A 19,284-nucleotide genomic window follows, 5' to 3' on the forward strand; every position below is an offset into this window, starting at 1 on the left:
CATCCAATCACAACTGCAGTGTTCAAATCGTATCTAACGAATTAATTTACTCTAAACAATCGTTTTGAAACGCATATTTATAAATTTTCAAAGAGACTTTTGAGTTATTTATTTGATTTCTGAGTAAACCCGGGTAAAATCCGTAAAGTTTGAAAAAATATGTGTCAATACCGGTAAGATTTAACTTTTCTTGAATTCTTTATTTGGTTTATGGACAAGCCTGGATATATCAAGAAGCATAATCGATATATAAAGCTATCTACAGTGAAAAATACACGGATAAACCTTAAATGTTTTACTGAAACCATAAGTTTTTGATTATTTTAAAGCTTTTTCAACATTACTTTTGGATATTTTATAAATTATCCAACATCAGATGACAAATTTGACATGTCTGTTTAGGTTAAATTTTATAAAAAATAAATATTCGGCCTATTCGGCCTATTCGGCCGAATACCTAGCTCGACTATTCGGTGAGCCGAATATTCGGCTTAACGGTTTTTTGGCGGTATTCGGCGCCGAATATTCGGCCGACCGAATATTCGGTACATCTCTAGTTACAATATCCCTACAATATAAAGGTAATTTGCAATCATTGCTTTCCACATACCGACCAGAGCCAGGAGAAAATCCTTACTCTTCATAATCAACTCTCCGAGCATATCAACCTATCCGTCATATTTTCCGAATGAGAACCATTTCTCGATTTTCCGAGATTTTACAGGTTTCCCTGAGAGCAATGGGCGCTCGTACGTTAGTCCTGTAACCCATCAACCGGGACCACGACAAGAAGAGGGAAAAAAATACGACAAATGTGTATACTTTGGGATTATTACTAATATGGCAAAGTGGCATGTGAAAGGCTAATAGAGTTCAGCGGCTCATATTTTTTGAAGTGCGTCCTTGGAGGACGAAATTGAAGATCTTGACTCGTTTCGGTTGAACATGGAACAGAATTTCTGGATGCTTCCTGATTCCGGTGCCACCTCCAAGCCAGGAAGAATGAGTTCAATCTCGACAAATGCAGCCACCACGGGAATGGATTACGGATATCTTCCGCTCGCTATGACCCGGTGTATGCGGTAAATAAGGTTTTTCCCAAAGAAAATTGTCTTGAAAAAGCGGAAGACGACGACGATGATGATGATCGCCTTCTTCAGGGCGAAAGACGCGAAGGCAATTTCCATCAGGGAACGAAACGGAAAGAAGAGGGAGGACACATACTTAGACTCACCGCCGAAATCCACGAGGGTAAGCAAGATTTATGGAAAGTAATAATTTTATGACACCACACATGTGCACATTCGGGGAGAAGTGAGATTTCACATTCACGAGATGATTCGAAAGGAAATCGGGGAAGGAAAATCCCACACCGTTTGAGCCATTCGAGGATGCCAAAGGAGAGTTTATAGGCAGATTCCCCGATAAGATTCTTTCACATGCATTTAGTAAATTAAAAGATTAGAAAAATTGAATGATCGCTCATCGGTAAACGGATTCAACCGGAATACGAGTCGCAAAAGGAGGAGGATGTTTTCCCAGTTCGTGCTATACCGGAACAACTAAGAGAGAGGAAAAAAGGTCGAACCACCGGCCGAATGTAACGATTTGTTGAGGGAAAATAGAGATACACATTTACTTAGGTTTGTTTCCCTGGGGCTTGGTTTTATTTTTTTACTGCTGCAGGGATATGAATGAATGTATAACAATCAGATTGTTGTCAGATCTATGCAAATATCTGCATACATTATAAGAGATATACCTTATGATTAAGAGTAGACGTCAAGCTTTTTTGTGACATAAAATGTTACTCAGAAAATGAAAATGTCAAATATGCTTTTTGAAATAATCATGCTTCCTATTTATAAAAGAACTTATAAACTAGCAATTTGATTTTTTTTTAATTAATCTATCCCTTTTAGCAAAGCTTTTTCCATAATGCTGTGTACCTGCAGGAACATTTCATCATTATTTATTTTATCCTTACCTGTTTTTCAATCAGCACTTTTCAGTACTAAATTATTTTCATTTTCTTTTATTCATATTTTTCTCTTTTCTTTCCAGCATGGGGAAGTCATCGTCCGGCTCAAGAGCCGGAAGAAAGCGAATTGCCGAAACTAATTCAGGTCCATCGCCTAAAAAAGTTGAAATTCGAATTCACTCGATGTCCTTCATAACATCGGTGATAAGGAAATATTCGTATTTAATTCTGATAAGAGTACTAAGAAACCTTCTTTCTCTTATATTCTTAAAACGAAAAGATTCCACCAATAACGGTCACGATTCCTGACTTCAATGCCTTTCGAAAAGAAATCGTTACTTCCGTCAAGGATGTGAAGATTTCTTTTCAGATCGGTCGATGTGGAACTGCTCGTATATTGGCGGAATCTTTTAATGATTTTCAAAAATTTTTAAATTATTTGAATTATAAAAAACACCAATTTTTTAAGTACGACACCAAAAGTGATCGTCCTTTTAATGTTGTACTTCGTAGTCTCACCGGCGATCAGACACCGGATGAAATCACAACCGAATTGAATTCTTTATTGGGGTTTTCTCCGATTCAAGTGATTCAGATGAGGGAATAACCAACACGAATAATACCAGTAGTGTTGGTTTTGCTCCTGAGCTTTATTTGATCCATTTAAAAAAGGATCATGTTAATATGCAAATTCTTGAACAGGCTCGTCTTAAGTTTCATTGCCGAGTCAAATTCGCCCCTTTTTAAAAATATCCTACCAATTTTCTTCAAAATATTACGCAATGTCGTCGTTGTCAAGCTTTTTGTCATGGCACTTAAAAGTGTAGAATCAATGCCAGATGCATGCTTTGCGGCTCATTCGATCGTGCAAAAACTAAATGCCTTTTTGGCCCACAAACCACAAACATAATTTTTCAAGTTGGCGAATTGCACAGGTTATCATTCCTCGAATTCCATAGACTGTCCCGTTAGGGCAAAAATTATTGCTTCTAGAAAAAAATCCAAAGTCGTCAGAAAAGTTTCTTCTCCTCTTCCTTCCTCTTTTTCGTCTTCACACGTCAGGCCGGCAAACATTCTGCCTGTTCGCGGTCAGCAGCGGCCTACATTAAAATCACGTCTTGGTTATGGTTCACGGCTTTGGCGTGAAGTACTTGGGACTCACACTAGATAGGAATCTAACTTTTAAAAATCACATTGAAGATATTGAATCTAAATGTAATAAATACACTAAATCTCTTTATTCTCTCATCAACAGGAAGTCCAAGTTGTGTCTGCGAAACATGAAGCTTGTCTACAAACAGGTGTTTCGACCAGCGATAATGTATGCATTTCCAATTTGATCTAACTGCTACGCAACGAGGAAAAAAGCCATCCAGAGCATTCAGAACAAAGTTCTGAAAATGATTTTGCGGCTTCCACCTTGGCACAGCACCGAAGACCTTCATCGGATTGCGGGCTTTGAATCGATCGAAGAGATAGCCAACAAAATTCTCTCCAACTTCAGAGGCAAATCGATGCAGTCTTCCATCGCAGAGATTCGTTCTCTTTCGATTAAGTTAGTTTTTAGGATATAGTTAAGACTCATGTTCATATATACCTTTATATTTTTTTGCTCTACAGGATATTCTCCAATCAATCACATCATTTTTGCTTTTGCAAATTTAAATCAAATAAATAATGTTTAGAATTTACTTAATCAAAGAGTAGAACTGATCATAATTGATCTGAACACTTAATTAGCTGTAATAATATAGCTTGAATGTAATGACTAGAAGACTAATAAAGATATATTTGTATCGCTGAAATACTTCTGATGTCAAAAATTTTTGGTCGCGTTTTTTATACTTCATCCTTTTCTTCCTTGTACGCAAAATGTTCCGGATAATTTCCCTTTTGAAGTAAATCAACCCTCTTCCGTCCCTGAAATTTCTACACGTTACAGTCCGTGACTACAACCAACATATATCTATCTTGTTTCTCAACCGATTTGTACGAAATTTATGGATACCTCGTAATGTAACTCAAATATATTTCTCGGACATTAGATTTGTACTTTAGTGCAAAAAAATTAAATTTGACAAAAAGTTCATAAAACTACTACCTTTGAAATTCGTCAAAAATTCAGTTTTTCGTATTTTCACAATCTAAAAATCCAAAAATATTCCAAATTACGTCAACTTTTCAATTCTTTTTCCAAAATATATCTGGTGTGACTTAAATCATTTTGACGGTTCATTTGTTTAGAAGAAGGGTTTTACACCACTTTATTACTTTTTTGTGATCATGATCTTTAAAAAAAATTAAAAAAATATACCCGTTTGTGCAAGGTATAGCTTCTAACTTCAGATTTCTTGGAAACTAAGCGAAATTTTCTTGAGCTTTCCTTAGCTTATCTACACAGTCATTTTCCGATGCATTTTTTTAGGATATTTTTTAGACTTTGAATAATGGTAAACTGAAGTATTGTAGTTGAATGTTGTCTGAGAAACATATTTGAGTTACATTACGAGGCATCCGAGGGTATGAATTTTATAAAAATTAGTAGGGAAACAAGAGAGATATATTGAGGGTCTATCAAGTATATCACTAACTTATTCACTCGAAAGAACTTCCAAGCGCTTGAAATGAATACTTTAACTTGAATATGGACTATGCAAACATTCTTTGGTGTCTCTAAATAATAACTAAAAGTTTCGCAATGTGTTTCAAAAGCACTTACTAAAGTAGTCTTTTATGAATACTTTATTATACTTATCTTAACTTTACAGTAAATCACCAATTCTGCCAGAAAACCTTCTGGGAAGAGAATTTCTTGCTTCGATTTTCGATAGCCTGACAGGATAATTCTGCTTAACTAGGGAAGAGCTAACTTTATGGCCAGTTTTTGCAGTTTTTGATTAATTTCTTTTCCAAAATAAATTTTTTCTTAGCACAATGATTTTGACACTCGTGAAAATTTTCTTCGTCATATATTGCCAAAGCCTACTTCGGTTCTCAATCACTCGACACTTTATTTGTATAAAGATGTCTGGCATAAAATCGGGACTGTAAACTGGATCTAAACCTATGTGGTTTATCTATAGGTGGGGACAACCAAAAACTTTAGTATTAGTTCGTTGTATCCATACAGTTGTTTATAAACGATTGTGACGTAAAGCGACGCCACCACGGAGTCAAGTGTTAAGCCTAGTCCACACTAGGCAACATGAACTGCGATTGTCTGCGAACCGTCTCCTAGTGTGGACTAGGCTTTAAGCGCCCAAATGTAGCCATGGATACGTTTTAGGAGGAATGTTTGGGACACAAATAAAGTTGTTTATAATTTAGAACAAATAGCGTCGCCGTGCTGCGCGTCAGGAAGACAAGGCGTAAATGCAAGAGTGCTATGATTGTGATTTATGAAATCATATGAAACTTTGTATGCCGTCAGTGAATGACGACTGCAACGTCGAGACGCTCATGAACGATTGTGACGTAGCAATCAAAACATTGAAAAAACTGATTCTCACACTCGTGCAAGGGTACTCTTATCCGCACCTATAGATAAACCACATAGGATCTAAACATTTTAGGCTACTCGAGAAAAAATATTCAAATATCGAAAAAATTGGACGAAAAACTAACCGATCTGATCGATTTTATAAGAGGGTAGAAAAGGATCGAAACAAGAAATCGAAAATCTTAGTGATCGGTCTTTCCAGCCATCTTCAAGAAGCGACATCTGATCCCTCTTAAAATAAAATATGTGGCAACATCGCCGAAATCTTGAACAAAAAAAATCCTCAGCACTGTTTTCTGGCTCAATGTTCAAGCTCTAAAGTGAACGCTCCTTCAATCCAACAAAACAACATTAAACTCGATGCCCGAAGGATCGCGATAAACAGTATGAATGACTTGAATTTCGTTAATAATCAGTTAGATTTTTAACTAGGAACACGATTCACCAAAGCATTGAAAAAAATGAACCTTATCATAAATTCATATGACTTGCTTTAAAATGATCTGTTTGAACTATAACAACAATCACAATAACTTTCTTGGTTGAGTTTTCAATAAGAAAATTAAAAGCTCTGCGACAAAATGCTCGGATCGATTTTGACAGTCCTTTTGTATCGATTTAAATTTTGTATTTGAGACGTCGCTTCACTAGGTCTTTCAAATATCGACTTATTCTTATAGACATAAATGTATTCGATTGGCCAAAAAAGTTTCCCATACCGGGAATCGAACCCGGGCCTTCCGGGTGAGAGCCGGATATCCTAACCACTAGACAATATGGGACTGTTGAGAATTGAGATTTCTACATGCATCCTGCACCGTTGCAGTAAAATGTTAGGTTTATAAGCAGCTCACTAATCTTGTTTCTATTTTCATTGTCATAGATTAGACCTTACAGTTTGTTTCAAGTGTACTCTTCCTCGTATCATCAATCAAAAGCCATCAGTCAAGAGTTTGTCAAACATTTGTCCATTTTCCCAATCGAAAAGTGTGTGTCCCACTTTTTTCTTGAAGACAAAAAACAAAGAAAGCCGAGAAAGACAAAAATCAAACAAATTGTTAATTATGCCATGCTTTCGTAGTGTGTTTTTTTTGGCTTTCTTTCTCGCCTACAGTCGAAGTTCAAGCTATTAATTATTTCTCGCCTAGAGATTTTAATGAATGACTTTTTCCTTGGAGCCAGGATTGGCTTCTATCCTTATGAAGAACAGCCTAGCTAGGAAACTAAACAGTAACACCCATCAAGGATTGCCGTATTAGAAAGGAAAAATTTAGGACTGACACCATCGACGAGGACGATGAACAGAAAAAAAATGTCATAATTTCAAGGATCAATGACGCGCTCGCCTACTTCGACTGCGTCATTGTCGCCGAGGGAAATCCTTCTCTCTCCTCGATCATTTTTTTTTTACTTGTTTTGGTTCTTTGTGTCCGTTCAGTGCTCGAAACAAATGTCATAATCGTTACAATTCTTACCCATTTCCGTTTGTTTTTCCTTTCGCGGGGGTTTTTTGGCGTTTTGTCATTCGTTGTGCTGCTGCTGTTAATTGATTATTGTTTGAACAGGAATTTTTCGTTCATTCGCTTACTGATGCCAAATAAAAAAAGAGAAAACACTTGCAAGAAGACGGATGCTGCTTCTTCCTTCATTTTTTTGTTGGACTCACACAAAAGAAAGGATATTGCAAAAAATGAGTGTTTAATTTATCATTTAATTGTGTTTTCCTGTTCTCTTCGTGCGTTATGACAACATTAGTAGGCGGGGAGTGGGAAAAAATACACTCCTTGTAGGAAAATTAGAAACGATAAAAATTAGTCTTCGTGACATTTTTTTTCGAAGAGTCCTCCCACTTCTTGAACAAAGTTATAAGATAAATAACACCAATAAGTTAGAAGAGGGAACAATAAGCTTTTGTATAAAATAGAATATTTTATTCAGTTTAAGATATTATTCCTAATGGTTACTAGGCCTAGCGGACACTTTGTCAAAGAATTTTAAAAGCCAAGATGGCCTTAAGCTGACAGGGTGCTGCAAAGTTTTAGTACCGAGTGAAACATTAGTCTAAAGTATGATAGAATCAATGGTCACTAAACCGTCTGGACGATAAGCCGAATGATCATAAGAGGGAAAATATTGTAGATACTATAGAAAAATCAAAAAAGCTGTTTAAAAGGAATTCTTATTTCATGCTATAATAACAAAGGGAGAAAAAAACATTTTTTTTTCGTCCAACACATTTGTTCAATTTTGTGTGTAGCTTCCTAAATCGACTCTGAGAACTGGAAAAAATGATACAAGTATTGTGAGCATTAAAATTATTGGGGCAAATTGACATTTTCTTGAGTCGGAAAAAAAATAGAAACCGATTTCGGTTGCCGCTGCTTAAAAGTCACGGCAACAAAAATGTGCCATTTGACATGATTCCGATGAGTAATGACTTGACAGTAAGAGGGTGCTTGAACAATCATTAATTATTCCTGTTGTTGTTTTTTTTTCTGTCCGTAGGTATTAGAAAAAAAATTCAAAAAAAAAGAGGAACTAATTTTATCTTCGGAATGAGAGGAATGATGATTTGACGTGATGTGACAATGCTTAATCGCTTACTTAGGAAAAATTTGACTTCCAATCAAATTTTTTTAACTGTCATATGACTGCGACAAATGTGAATTTCTATGTGACATTAATGGATGTCAAGAACAATAAGTTTAGTAATTTTTACAAGTTAGAATGCAAAAAAGGCCGATATTGGAACAATCGGCCTAACTCAAACTAGTCGTTTTCTGTGCGTTTAAATTGCCTGTAACGAATTCCATCTCGTCTCATTACACGTATGAGAAGTTCTCCTTCCCAATCGCTTCCAGATCCAGTCTGGGAAAAGTGGCCAAATCCTAATCTCCGTCGAAAATCCAATTTACTGGAGAGCATCAGCTAGCCTCTCTACACGCAACGGTCGTATCGAATAGCCTACAAATCTCTCCTGCCGATCAGGGATAGTAAGAGTGCCGAGTTGAAATGAAGACGCAACAAAAAATAAAACACGAATATTTAGGGGTTTCAATTTCCTTCTCGGTTCTCGAAAATTGGCCAACATCTTGTCATCGTGCCACTACTGAACAAACCGATGCATGGTTGATTATGGAAGTACCCTGGCATCTTTACAGGGGGCTCATTTTTGCAAATGGGTGTTCACGACTCACACACGGCTTATCGCAAAGGGAAATGGCTTGATTCTTGTACGGAGAAAGTCAGTCACGGGACTCGAACTGAATGTCTCCTGCAGTAGAATGACTCAAACTAGAATGACTAAAAACATGAGATTTTCGTGACACATTTGTATCATTTTTGTGACTTATTCCCTTTTTCTGTAATTTTTGTGTAATTTTGTGCAGTTTATTTGTATGGCATTTTTGTGACATTTTTTTTCAGTAATTTTTAAAATATCCATGACATATTTGTGGTGTTTTTGTAACATTTTGTAACATTTCAGTGTCATTTCTGTGACATTTATGTGACATTTCTGTGTCATTTCTGTGACATTTCTGTGTCATATCTGTCACCAGGGCCGTAGGAAGAACCGACTCATGGGGGGGGTTTTGGTGACTGACTTTTACCTTTAAACTCTTTTGCAAGTTCCAAGTTTCTCACTTTTGATGAAAATAAATAAAATTTTCCCAACAGACAGTAAGAGATAAAAAATCGGATGAAATTTGCTTGATGTAAACTTGAACTTAAATTATGTTTTAATTTTGAAACTTGGCTTTTAAAAAACTGCAATATTAATAATGTTAAAAATACACCGTGAAAATATTAGAAAAATACAGCGAGAAAATATAGAATTTTGTGCAAATATTTTACGTGAAGATCAGGTACACATTTTCTTAACAGCAAATATTTTTCATAAAGAATCAATTCCATTATGAAAATCGTGTGGATGATTTTTTTTTTAAATATTATTTGGGATTTTTTGCATAAAACAAAACTTAGAAAATTAACTCAATTTCTACCTTATATTTACGATCTTTTTTTATAGATGTTTCTCGGTGATCATTAGTAAAAAAATAAAAGGAAGGAAAAGGATCATTAGGAAGTGCGGTGATCAAAACAAACAAAAATAAACATTATACCTAATTGTGATTTTATGATGATTAAAAAACTCATTCATAAGCTAAATCTTTTTTTTAAATTTTAAACCTGAATTCTGAACCTGATTTAAAAATTGAATCTATTTCCGAATTTCTGTACGATTTCTGAAATGTACAAAAAATACGTTTCCGAATCTTTATTACAGATCAGAATTTTTTGAGCCATTTTAAAAGCACTCATTCATGAATCTTTTATTTAAACTCTGTTGAGCACATTTAATCTTCATTCATTATTTCAATTATTTATTTTTAATCTGTTTTGTGAATCTAAATAAGAATGTGAATTTCAAATGATGAATCTAAATCTAAGTTTTCAATTTCGGATCGCCACTTAAGAGCTTTAAAAACTTCAAATTTGAATGTAAAACAATTTTTGTTTTCATATTCGGAAATCTATTATCTAAACATTGAAAATGCATACGATTTTCAACATGATTCAAATTTGATATGAAATGCAAAACCAAATTTGAACCAGGATTTAAAAACAGCTTTTCATTCCCAATTTCTTATGATTATTCGAACTGAAAATCAAGAATCCTAAAATTGATAAAGAATCCGAAATACGAAAATATGTATAAATACAATTTTGGCTGTGGGGATATGAAACCAGAGCCTCAAAAATAGAAAATGGGTTCAATTTAAAATTTAGTATTCAGACCTGAATTTCTAAGACAAGGTTGCCAGATTGGCCAGTTTCAATCGGGTTGGCCTGGATGATTAATATAAAATTAGGGAAAAGTCCGGTTCGACCCGGTTTCCCGGATCACATTAGAAAAGTTCGGATTTGGCCCGGCTTAAATCTCATTCTCATTCTCAAATCAAATAAATAAAAACAAATTGTGTTTTAATTTTTTCCATTTATGCGTTCAAATTTTTAATTTCTTCATCTTTTTCTTTCTTCTTGATTTTTGATGAGTAATTCCTAGGTTTTGTCCAAAATTGCCCGGATATTGCTCGGATTTTGGTCGACAATTTTTCAATCCACTACCCGGATTTTGCAAGGTTTTTATATAAACTAGCCCGGATTTATCTGGCCCTAATACGTGATGAAAAACCTGGCAACCTATGAACAAGTGAGAAAGTTTTGGGAAACTGTTGCTGAATTTTGAACTTGGGATGGGTTTTTGAGGTTTTGGCTATAGGCTTTAGTCTAGATTGTTTCTCTTGAAAAACTTAGCGATATTATTATAATTGGTAATTATTTGTAATTTGGAGTGTAGAGTGTAATACCTCGCTTGTTTTTTGGACGCTCATGGGGGGGGTTTAACCCCCAAACCCCCCCCCCCGTTCCTACGGCCATGTCTGTCACATTTCTGTAACATTTCTGTGACAATTCTGTGAAATTTCTGTGACATTTCTGTGACATATCTATGACTTATCTGTGAAATTTCTATGACATTTCTGAGACATTTCTGTGACATTTATGTGACACTTCTGTGACGTTTCTGTGATATTTCTGTGAACTTTCTGTGAAATTTCTGTGACATTTCTGTGACAATTTTGTGACATTTGTGTGGCATTTTTGTCATTTTTGTCATTTGTATGGCATTTTTGTCATTTTTGTCATTTTTGTCATTTTTGTCATTTTTGTCATTTTTGTCATTTTTGTCATTTTTGTCATTTTTGTCATTTTTGTCATTTTTGTCATTTTTGTCATTTTTGTCATTTTTGTCATTTTTGTCATTTTTGTCATTTTTGTCATTTTTGTCATTTTTGTCATTTTTGTCATTTTTGTCATTTTTGTCATTTTTGTCATTTTTGTCATTTTTGTCATTTTTGTCATTTTTGTCATTTTTGTCATTTTTGTCATTTTTGTCATTTTTGTCATTTTTGTCATTTTTGTCATTTTTGTCATATTTGTCATATTTGTCATTTTTGTCATTTTTGTCATTTTTGTCATTTTTGTCATTTTTGTCATTTTTGTCATTTTTGTAATTTTTGTCATTTTTTGTCATTTTTGTCATTTTTGTCATTTTTGTCATTTTTGTCATTTTTGTAATTTTTGTCATTTTTTGTCATTTTTGTCATTTTTGTCACTTCTGTCATTTTTGTCATTTTTGTCATTTTTGTCATTTTTGTCATTTTTGTCATTTTTTGTCATTTTTGTCATTTTTGTCATTTTTGTCATTTTTGTCATTTTTGTCATTTTTGTCATTTTTGTCATTTTTGTCATTTTTGTCATTTTTGTCATTGTTGTCATTTTTTGTCATTTTTGTCATTTTTGTCATTTTTGTCATTTTTGTCATTTTTGTCATATTTGTCATTTTTGTCATATTTGTCATATTTGTCATTTTTGTCATTTTTGTCATTTTTGTCATTTTTGTCATTTTTGTCATTTTTGTCATTTTTGTCATTTTTGTCATTTTTGTCATTTTTGTCATTTTTGTCATTTTTGTCATTTTTGTCATTTTTGTCATTTTTGTCATTTTTGTCATTTTTGTCATTTTTGTCATTTTTGTCATTTTTGTCATTTTTGTCATTTTTGTCATTTTTGTCATTTTTGTCATTTTTGTCATTTTTGTCATTTTTGTCATTTTTGTCATTTTTGTCATTTTTGTCATTTTTGTCATTTTTGTCATTTTTGTCATTTTTGTCATTTTTGTCATTTTTGTCATTTTTGTCATTTTTGTCATTTTTGTCATTTTTGTCATTTTTGTCATTTTTGTCATTTTTGTCATTTTTGTCATTTTTGTAATTTTTGTAATTTTTGTAATTTTTGTAATTTTTGTAATTTTTGTAATTTTTGTCATTTTTGTCATTTTTGTCATTTTTGTCATTTTTGTCATTTTTGTCATTTTTGTCATTTTTGTCATTTTTGTCATTTTTGTCATTTTTGTCATTTTTGTCATTTTTGTCATTTTTGTCATTTTTGTCATTTTTGTCATTTTTGTCATTTTTGTCATTTTTGTCATTTTTGTCATTTTTGTCATTTTTGTCATTTTTGTCATTTTTGTCATTTTTGTCATTTTTGTCATTTTTGTCATTTTTGTCATTTTTGTCATTTTTGTCATTTTTGTCATTTTTGTCATTTTTGTCATTTTTGTCATTTTTGTCATTTTTGTCATTTTTGTCATTTTTGTCATTTTTGTCATTTTTGTCATTTTTGTCATTTTTGTAATTTTTGTCATTTTTTGTCATTTTTGTCATTTTTGTCATTTTTGTCATTTTTGTCATTTTTGTCATTTTTGTAATTTTTGTCATTTTTTGTCATTTTTGTCATTTTTGTCACTTCTGTCATTTTTGTCATTTTTGTCATTTTTGTCATTTTTGTCATTTTTGTCATTTTTGTCATTTTTGTCATTTTTGTCATTTTTGTCATTTTTGTCATTTTTGTCATTTTTGTCATTTTTGTCATTTTTGTCATTTTTGTCATTTTTGTCATTTTTGTCATTTTTGTCATTTTTGTCATTTTTGTCATTTTTGTCATTTTTGTCATTTTTGTCATTGTTGTCATTTTTTGTCATTTTTGTCATTTTTGTCATTTTTGTCATTTTTGTCATTTTTGTCATTTTTGTCATTTTTGTCATATTTGTCATTTTTGTCATATTTGTCATATTTGTCATTTTTGTCATTTTTGTCATTTTTGTCATTTTTGTCATTTTTGTCATTTTTGTCATTTTTGTCATTTTTGTCATTTTTGTCATTTTTGTCATTTTTGTCATTTTTGTCATTTTTGTCATTTTTGTCATTTTTGTCATTTTTGTCATTTTTGTCATTTTTGTCATTTTTGTCATTTTTGTCATTTTTGTCATTTTTGTCATTTTGGTCATTTTGGTCATTTTTGTCATTTTTGTCATTTTTGTCATTTTTGTCATTTTTGTCATTTTTGTCATTTTTGTCATTTTTGTCATTTTTGTCATTTTTGTCATTTTTGTCATTTTGGTTATTTTTGTCGTTTTTGTCCTTTCGTTATTTTTCTGTAAATCATGTTTTTTTTTGGTCGTTTTTGCCGCTTATGTAACTTGGATGGGACGTTTTTGGTATTTTTGATTAAATCCTGAACCAATCTAGTGGTTTGAAAGTTGTGAAAGTGCAATCATCAGATAAAAACAATCCAATTCGGTAGATTGGCCGAGTCCGGTCGGAATTTTCGTGAGGATATTTTAGGTTTTATTTTGTGTGTGTTTGTTTAGATTCACTATCTGTTTTCACAAGGGCGGACAAAACTTACTCACGAACGCATATTTCCGCCCAACTACGGCGTCCAAGACGAGTGATGTCAATTTTGATATGGAACAATTGTTGTACATGAATTTACTCTAGGCCAGTTGAATTTCTACAAGCAAAGGGTGGAAATGTCTTTCGCTCACGGAAAATTACTTTCCAGGAACGCAACGCTACTCAGAGGAATAAATTTTCCATAAAAATTCGGTATCACGTTTTATGAATCAATTTGTTCTTGATCACTCTTGAGGCGGATGAAATATTCATAAACCTGTTTTTTTATTTCTAGCATGAGAACTAGTGACTCATTTTCTCGAAAGGTCCAATTGCCAGGATTTCGAATCATACAATTTGCAATTTTCTTCAATTCGTTCAAATTTCTACCAACAGATCTTGGGCCCTTTAAAGACTGCGTATGTATGGGTTAAAAAATTGTTACTGAAATTATGAGTGAATTTCCATACAATTTTTTAAGGTGTGGTACCCTATGGGCTCAAAAACGTGTCTCAATTGACATATCATATCTTCTAACAACGTCGACCCAGGGCAAAACAAATGGCGAGATAAATGGCTGTCATTTACGCATTGTTCCCATCAGGTTAACGATCTCAATTTGCTGCCACAGGCAACAGTTAGCAATAGTGCAGAAGCCGTTTTGGCTGGATTACACTGATTTAGTGGAAACACTTACATCAGCAATACATAATCCAAATTAGCCGTGCAGCAGCCAGCAGCCATGACTTAATTAGCATGGGGAGAGTGCATTTTAAAGTTCGCTTTTTTGCAGCTCATAGGCACATTAGCAGCGCTAATCTGGTTGTGTGATGTAAAATTACACGCCAGGAATAGGTGTATCGAACCGCACATTAGCAATAGAAAGAGTTGAGGAAACTAGAGCTCACTTGAAATTTTATACCCGCCATCAGTCTCGTTACTCGGTACTCGTTGAAGTCTAGTCTTAAAAGAACCTTTAGCATACGTACTATATGTCAAGTCGAAGGTGTCGGTAATTTGATACGGCCAATTGTGTTAATTGTGTTCCCCTTTCCTAAACATTGGTCTTGATTCTATCCTAGTTTTCTCTTTCTAAAGAGTCGAGGCCTATTAACACCAGTGTAAAACGACGACAACAGGTTTTATAATCGTTTCACCGAAAGCACCGATAAAGCCGTTAAAATCTGTCGACTTGGCCGAGGACGAACGTTCCTAAGTACCCTAATATTTAGTTGGCAGCAAATCTCAGCCGCCAAGATGTAGCAGCAAAGTGCCGGAAAAACTGCTCTCATTTAACTAGAGCGTCGGGGTGCCAGTTGTGGTTAATGCGTGTGGTGCGGCTTATAAATGAATTGTGCAATATAGCAGATCTCATATTCTTCACCGCGAAAACCCGCTCAAAAAGCGAAAGATGCCGCCGTTTGCCTTAATGGGCCTCCAAAGGACCATTTCCTTCGAATCGGGGCAGTTATCTAGCTAGTCTATACAAGTCTCTGGCCGAGTCCGTATGTCTCCATATAACATCGGTCTTTTTAAAAACACTGGCCAGCGAAATAATAACAAAATAGCAGCAGCGCAACAATCTTCCGGGCGAGATCTCAATTTATAGAGCGAGACTCATAAATTCGGGCTGCTGATGCTCGTTTTGGTGAAATTGTATCTATCTTCCCCATCCCCTCTTTTTGGCTTTCGTCGAGTAACTCGTTAGGCACACAAATTCCCCTAAATCTTCCGGGGGGTGGGGAAATCGCCCGAGACACTTTTCATCAAAGTGTCAGATTGAATGGTTTTATTGCAAATTATCCTGGCTGGCAGACCATTTTGGACCAATGATTTTAATTTGTTGTTTTGGTTATATTTTTGAAAATCGGAAAATTTATGATTCTGGGAGTAAATTATAAAGTAGGAATGGAACTTTCATATTCTACCGAATATTTGAACATTATTTTAAAAATATTCGTAATCTAAAACAACTTATTTAAATCTGTCCTTCTTTGTACGGAAGTTTATTCTTGAAACACCATTTCGATGCCATATTAAATTCTTGTAAACCTTAAACCAATTTTCAGCATTATCTACATTGAACCGGAAATTAAAATCAGAAATATGATTATAAATCAAACCTTATAATTTTCGATAGAAACCTTATTTTTATTTATATAGTTTTTCGTCTCACAACATTACTTGATGAACATACATAATTTCCAAAACTCATTAGGTCCATGGCAACCGTTTTCCGATTTCTCGAGCATCTCACATTCGCCAGATCACGCTCCACTTGGTCTAACCACCTCGCTCGTGGCGTTGCAGAACATTCGTCCGACATTTTCACAATATTAAATTCCAATATTCTAACAAAAGAATTTAAATACCACCCAACAATCCACATGTTTTAGACATCAGCAAGTCTCAATGTTCAAAAATTTCAATAACGAAATGTATGTCAACAAAAGATTTGGGTATTAATCCTGCCTGTAGGCAGATGTTTTTTTAAAATGTGTTTTCAGTACTAATTTCCAACTTCTATTTCCGGAAGATTGAAGTAACCTTTAATCGATTTTAATTTGAAAAAAAAATGCTTACAGAATCATAAGTCGATGTCCATCACTGGGTTTACTTTAAAAATATAGATCATTTCTAGAGTTTGTTTTGATTAAGTCGTATGAGCCTCTAGACGAGTTTCGAGAAAATTGCCATGGAAGTTTCAAAACACTTTTTTTAAATTCTAGTTTTAGAACTATCGTTCAGAATTGTCTGAAAACTTGATATTCATTTAAAAAATAAAGAAATATGCCTGTGTACTCGATACGGACATTATTTTGTTCTTACTGTCAATGAGTACTTGCGACTCAGTCGCGCTGATTCCTGCCAGCGTCATCAGTCGTCCCGGCCCTGAGTTCGATTGTGGCAACTAGGTGGTCCAGCCTGTTCTCTCAGGCAAGTAGGTATCCATATCGAGTTGACCTTCCTTCTTGTGATGGATCTTCCCGTTCCAGTGTGAAACGACACGATCTGCCTGCTGGGAAAAGCGATCATCTCAACCTTTACTACCAAAACGTTGGTGATATCAACTCTTGCGTTAGCGATTATCTGCTAGCCTCATCATGCTCCTGCTGAACGATAGAACCCTGTCTAGTCAAGTCTTCAGCTCTGACTACACTGTGTTCCGTTGTGACAGAGGTCCCAACAACAGCACGAAATCCACAGGTGGTGGAGTTCTGATTGCTATCCGATCCACTCTTTCAGCCATCCCCATCTACGACGAATCATAGAACGATCAATAATTCGTATGGACCCGTATCGATCTTGGCACGAAAAAACTCTACGTTGGGGTTGTGTATCTGCCTCCTGATCGTACTAGAAATGCATCTTTTGCTGATTCCTTTTCCAGCGGCCTTTCTAAATTGTGTTCTCTCACGCTTCCTGAAGACGACATCGTTATCATCGGGGACTTCAACCTACCAGGACTTAAGTGGATTCCCTCGCAAGGCAATTTTTTGTTTGCCGATCCAACCAGATCTTCGTTTACGGTGCCTTCCAACACGATTCTCGACTCTCTAAGCACGGCAACTCTCCGCGAGATCAACAGCATAGAGAATGAAAATGGTCGCATGCTCGATCTCTGCTTCATCAGCGACGAACCCCAATTGGCTACGATTGAAGAGGCTCCTATGCCTTGGTCAAGGTTGTTCCTCATCACCCTGCTCTGCTGCTTTCACTTGATATTCCTAGAGCTGTTGCCCACATCGAAAAACCTGGTCAATTCTATCTTCACTTTAAGAACGCTGATTCCGTCGCTGTTTCACAAACGCTCGATGCTATCGACTGGGAATCTGAACTGGAATCTTCCGATCCGAACGTTGCAGCTATGAAATTATCCCATATAATCAATTACATCATCGATCGTCACGTACCGAAACGCTCATCAGTTTCTAACCTACGAGCTCTTTGGATAACGAAAGAACTGCGACAAATGAAAACGCTCAAGAATAAAGCTCTCCGTTATTACACTAGGCACAAAACTCTCCGCGCTAAAAATGAGTATTGCAAACTCAACTCAGCTTACAAAAAACTATTCTCACGCTGCTACCACAGCTACTTAATTCGGATACAGCGAGGTTTCAAAACAAAACCCAAATCATTTTGGCAGTACATCAAGGACCAGCGGAAAGAATCCGGCCTACCGCCCTCCATGTTTCTGGATGATAATTTAGCGACTTCGGAACCTGAAATCTGTGACCTCTTCGCTGACAAATTCCGTAGTGTATTTGACTCAAACTCAATATCCTCGGACCAAGTTACCAGCGCGGCTTGTAACGTCCCTCATTTGAACACATGGCTGAATCAAATTGTTGTAGACGACGATATTATTTTGAAAGCGACCGCTAAGCTGAAACACAGCCTTTCCGCAGGACCAGATGACATACCAGCTACCTTCTTGAAGCGATATATATCACATATGCTGATACCTCTAAAAATAATCTTCCAAGTTTCACTCGATCAGTCTACGTTCTCATCCTTATGGAAAGAGGCCTATATGTTTCTGGTGCACAAAAAAGGGGACAGACGAAATGTGAACAACTATCGTGGCATTTCTGCCTTATGTGCGATAGCCAAATTGTTCGAGCTGATTGTTTCGGAACCCATCTTTTCGTATTGCAAGCCTTATTTCTCAAATGAACAACATGGATTTATGCCCAAGCGCTCTACGACTACAAACCTGTTGACATTCACGTCTACTGTGCAAGACAGTTTTACCATGGGATCTCAAACCGACGTCATCTACACTGACCCGTCAGCTTCTTTCGACAAGGTGAACCATGACATAGCCATCGCCAAACTCGATCGTATCGGTATCGCGGGTCTCTACTGGAATGGTTCCGCAGCTACCTGGTAGGACGAAAACTCATTGTTCGAATAGGTGAATCATTTTCCAGTCAGTTCTCCGCCAAATCCGGAGTGCCTCAAGGAAGTCATCTAGGACCAATAATATTCCTGATAAACTTCAACGACGTGCTCCTTGATGGACCAAAACTAGCGTATGCTACTGACCTGAAACTGTCGTCGAAACTATCGCCGCATCAACGGTCCCGAGGATGTAAACTTCCTACAGAGTCAGTTCAACCTTTTCGCCTCTTGGTGTGATGTAAATTGCCTTCCCTTGAATCGTAGTAAATGTGTAGTAATTTCGTTTTCCCGCAAGCGGCTCCCATTATCAGCCATTTATCATCTTGGAAACGAGGCTATCGCTCGCGTCGAACAAGTGAAAGATCTTGGCGTGATTCTTGACACACAGTTGAATTTCAAGACTCACTCTTACTACATCGTCGACAAAGCCTCCAGATGTCTGGGTCTTCTTTTCCGCATGACGAAAGACTTCAAGGATGTCTACTGCTTGAAGAGTCTTTATTGTAGTTTGGTTCGATCGACCCTTGAATATGGCTCGGCTGTTTGGTGCCCATATTATCAAATCGGCTCAGAGCGTATTGAGGCCATCCAACGGC

General features: G+C 35.5%; 1 protein-coding gene and 1 non-coding gene across 2 annotated transcripts; one reads left to right on the forward strand and one right to left on the reverse strand.

Annotated features, from left to right (window-relative positions):
• Positions 1 to 945: 945 nt before the first annotated feature.
• LOC129759116 (uncharacterized) lies at positions 946 to 18,677 on the forward strand. The gene is made up of 4 exons (XM_055756535.1): positions 946 to 1,075; positions 1,123 to 1,251; positions 17,210 to 17,465; positions 17,513 to 18,677. Exons 1-4 carry the CDS (start codon positions 946 to 948, stop codon positions 18,675 to 18,677), a joined length of 1,680 nt encoding a protein of 559 aa, XP_055612510.1.
• On the reverse strand, positions 6,191 to 6,262 carry Trnae-cuc (transfer RNA glutamic acid (anticodon CUC)). Its single transcript has one exon. It is a non-coding gene; the product is annotated as a tRNA-Glu (tRNA).
• Positions 18,678 to 19,284: the final 607 nt, after the last annotated feature.

Source organism: Uranotaenia lowii, chromosome 1 (genome assembly GCF_029784155.1).
Source record: "Uranotaenia lowii strain MFRU-FL chromosome 1, ASM2978415v1, whole genome shotgun sequence".
Classification (NCBI taxonomy): Eukaryota; Metazoa; Arthropoda; class Insecta; order Diptera; family Culicidae; genus Uranotaenia; species Uranotaenia lowii.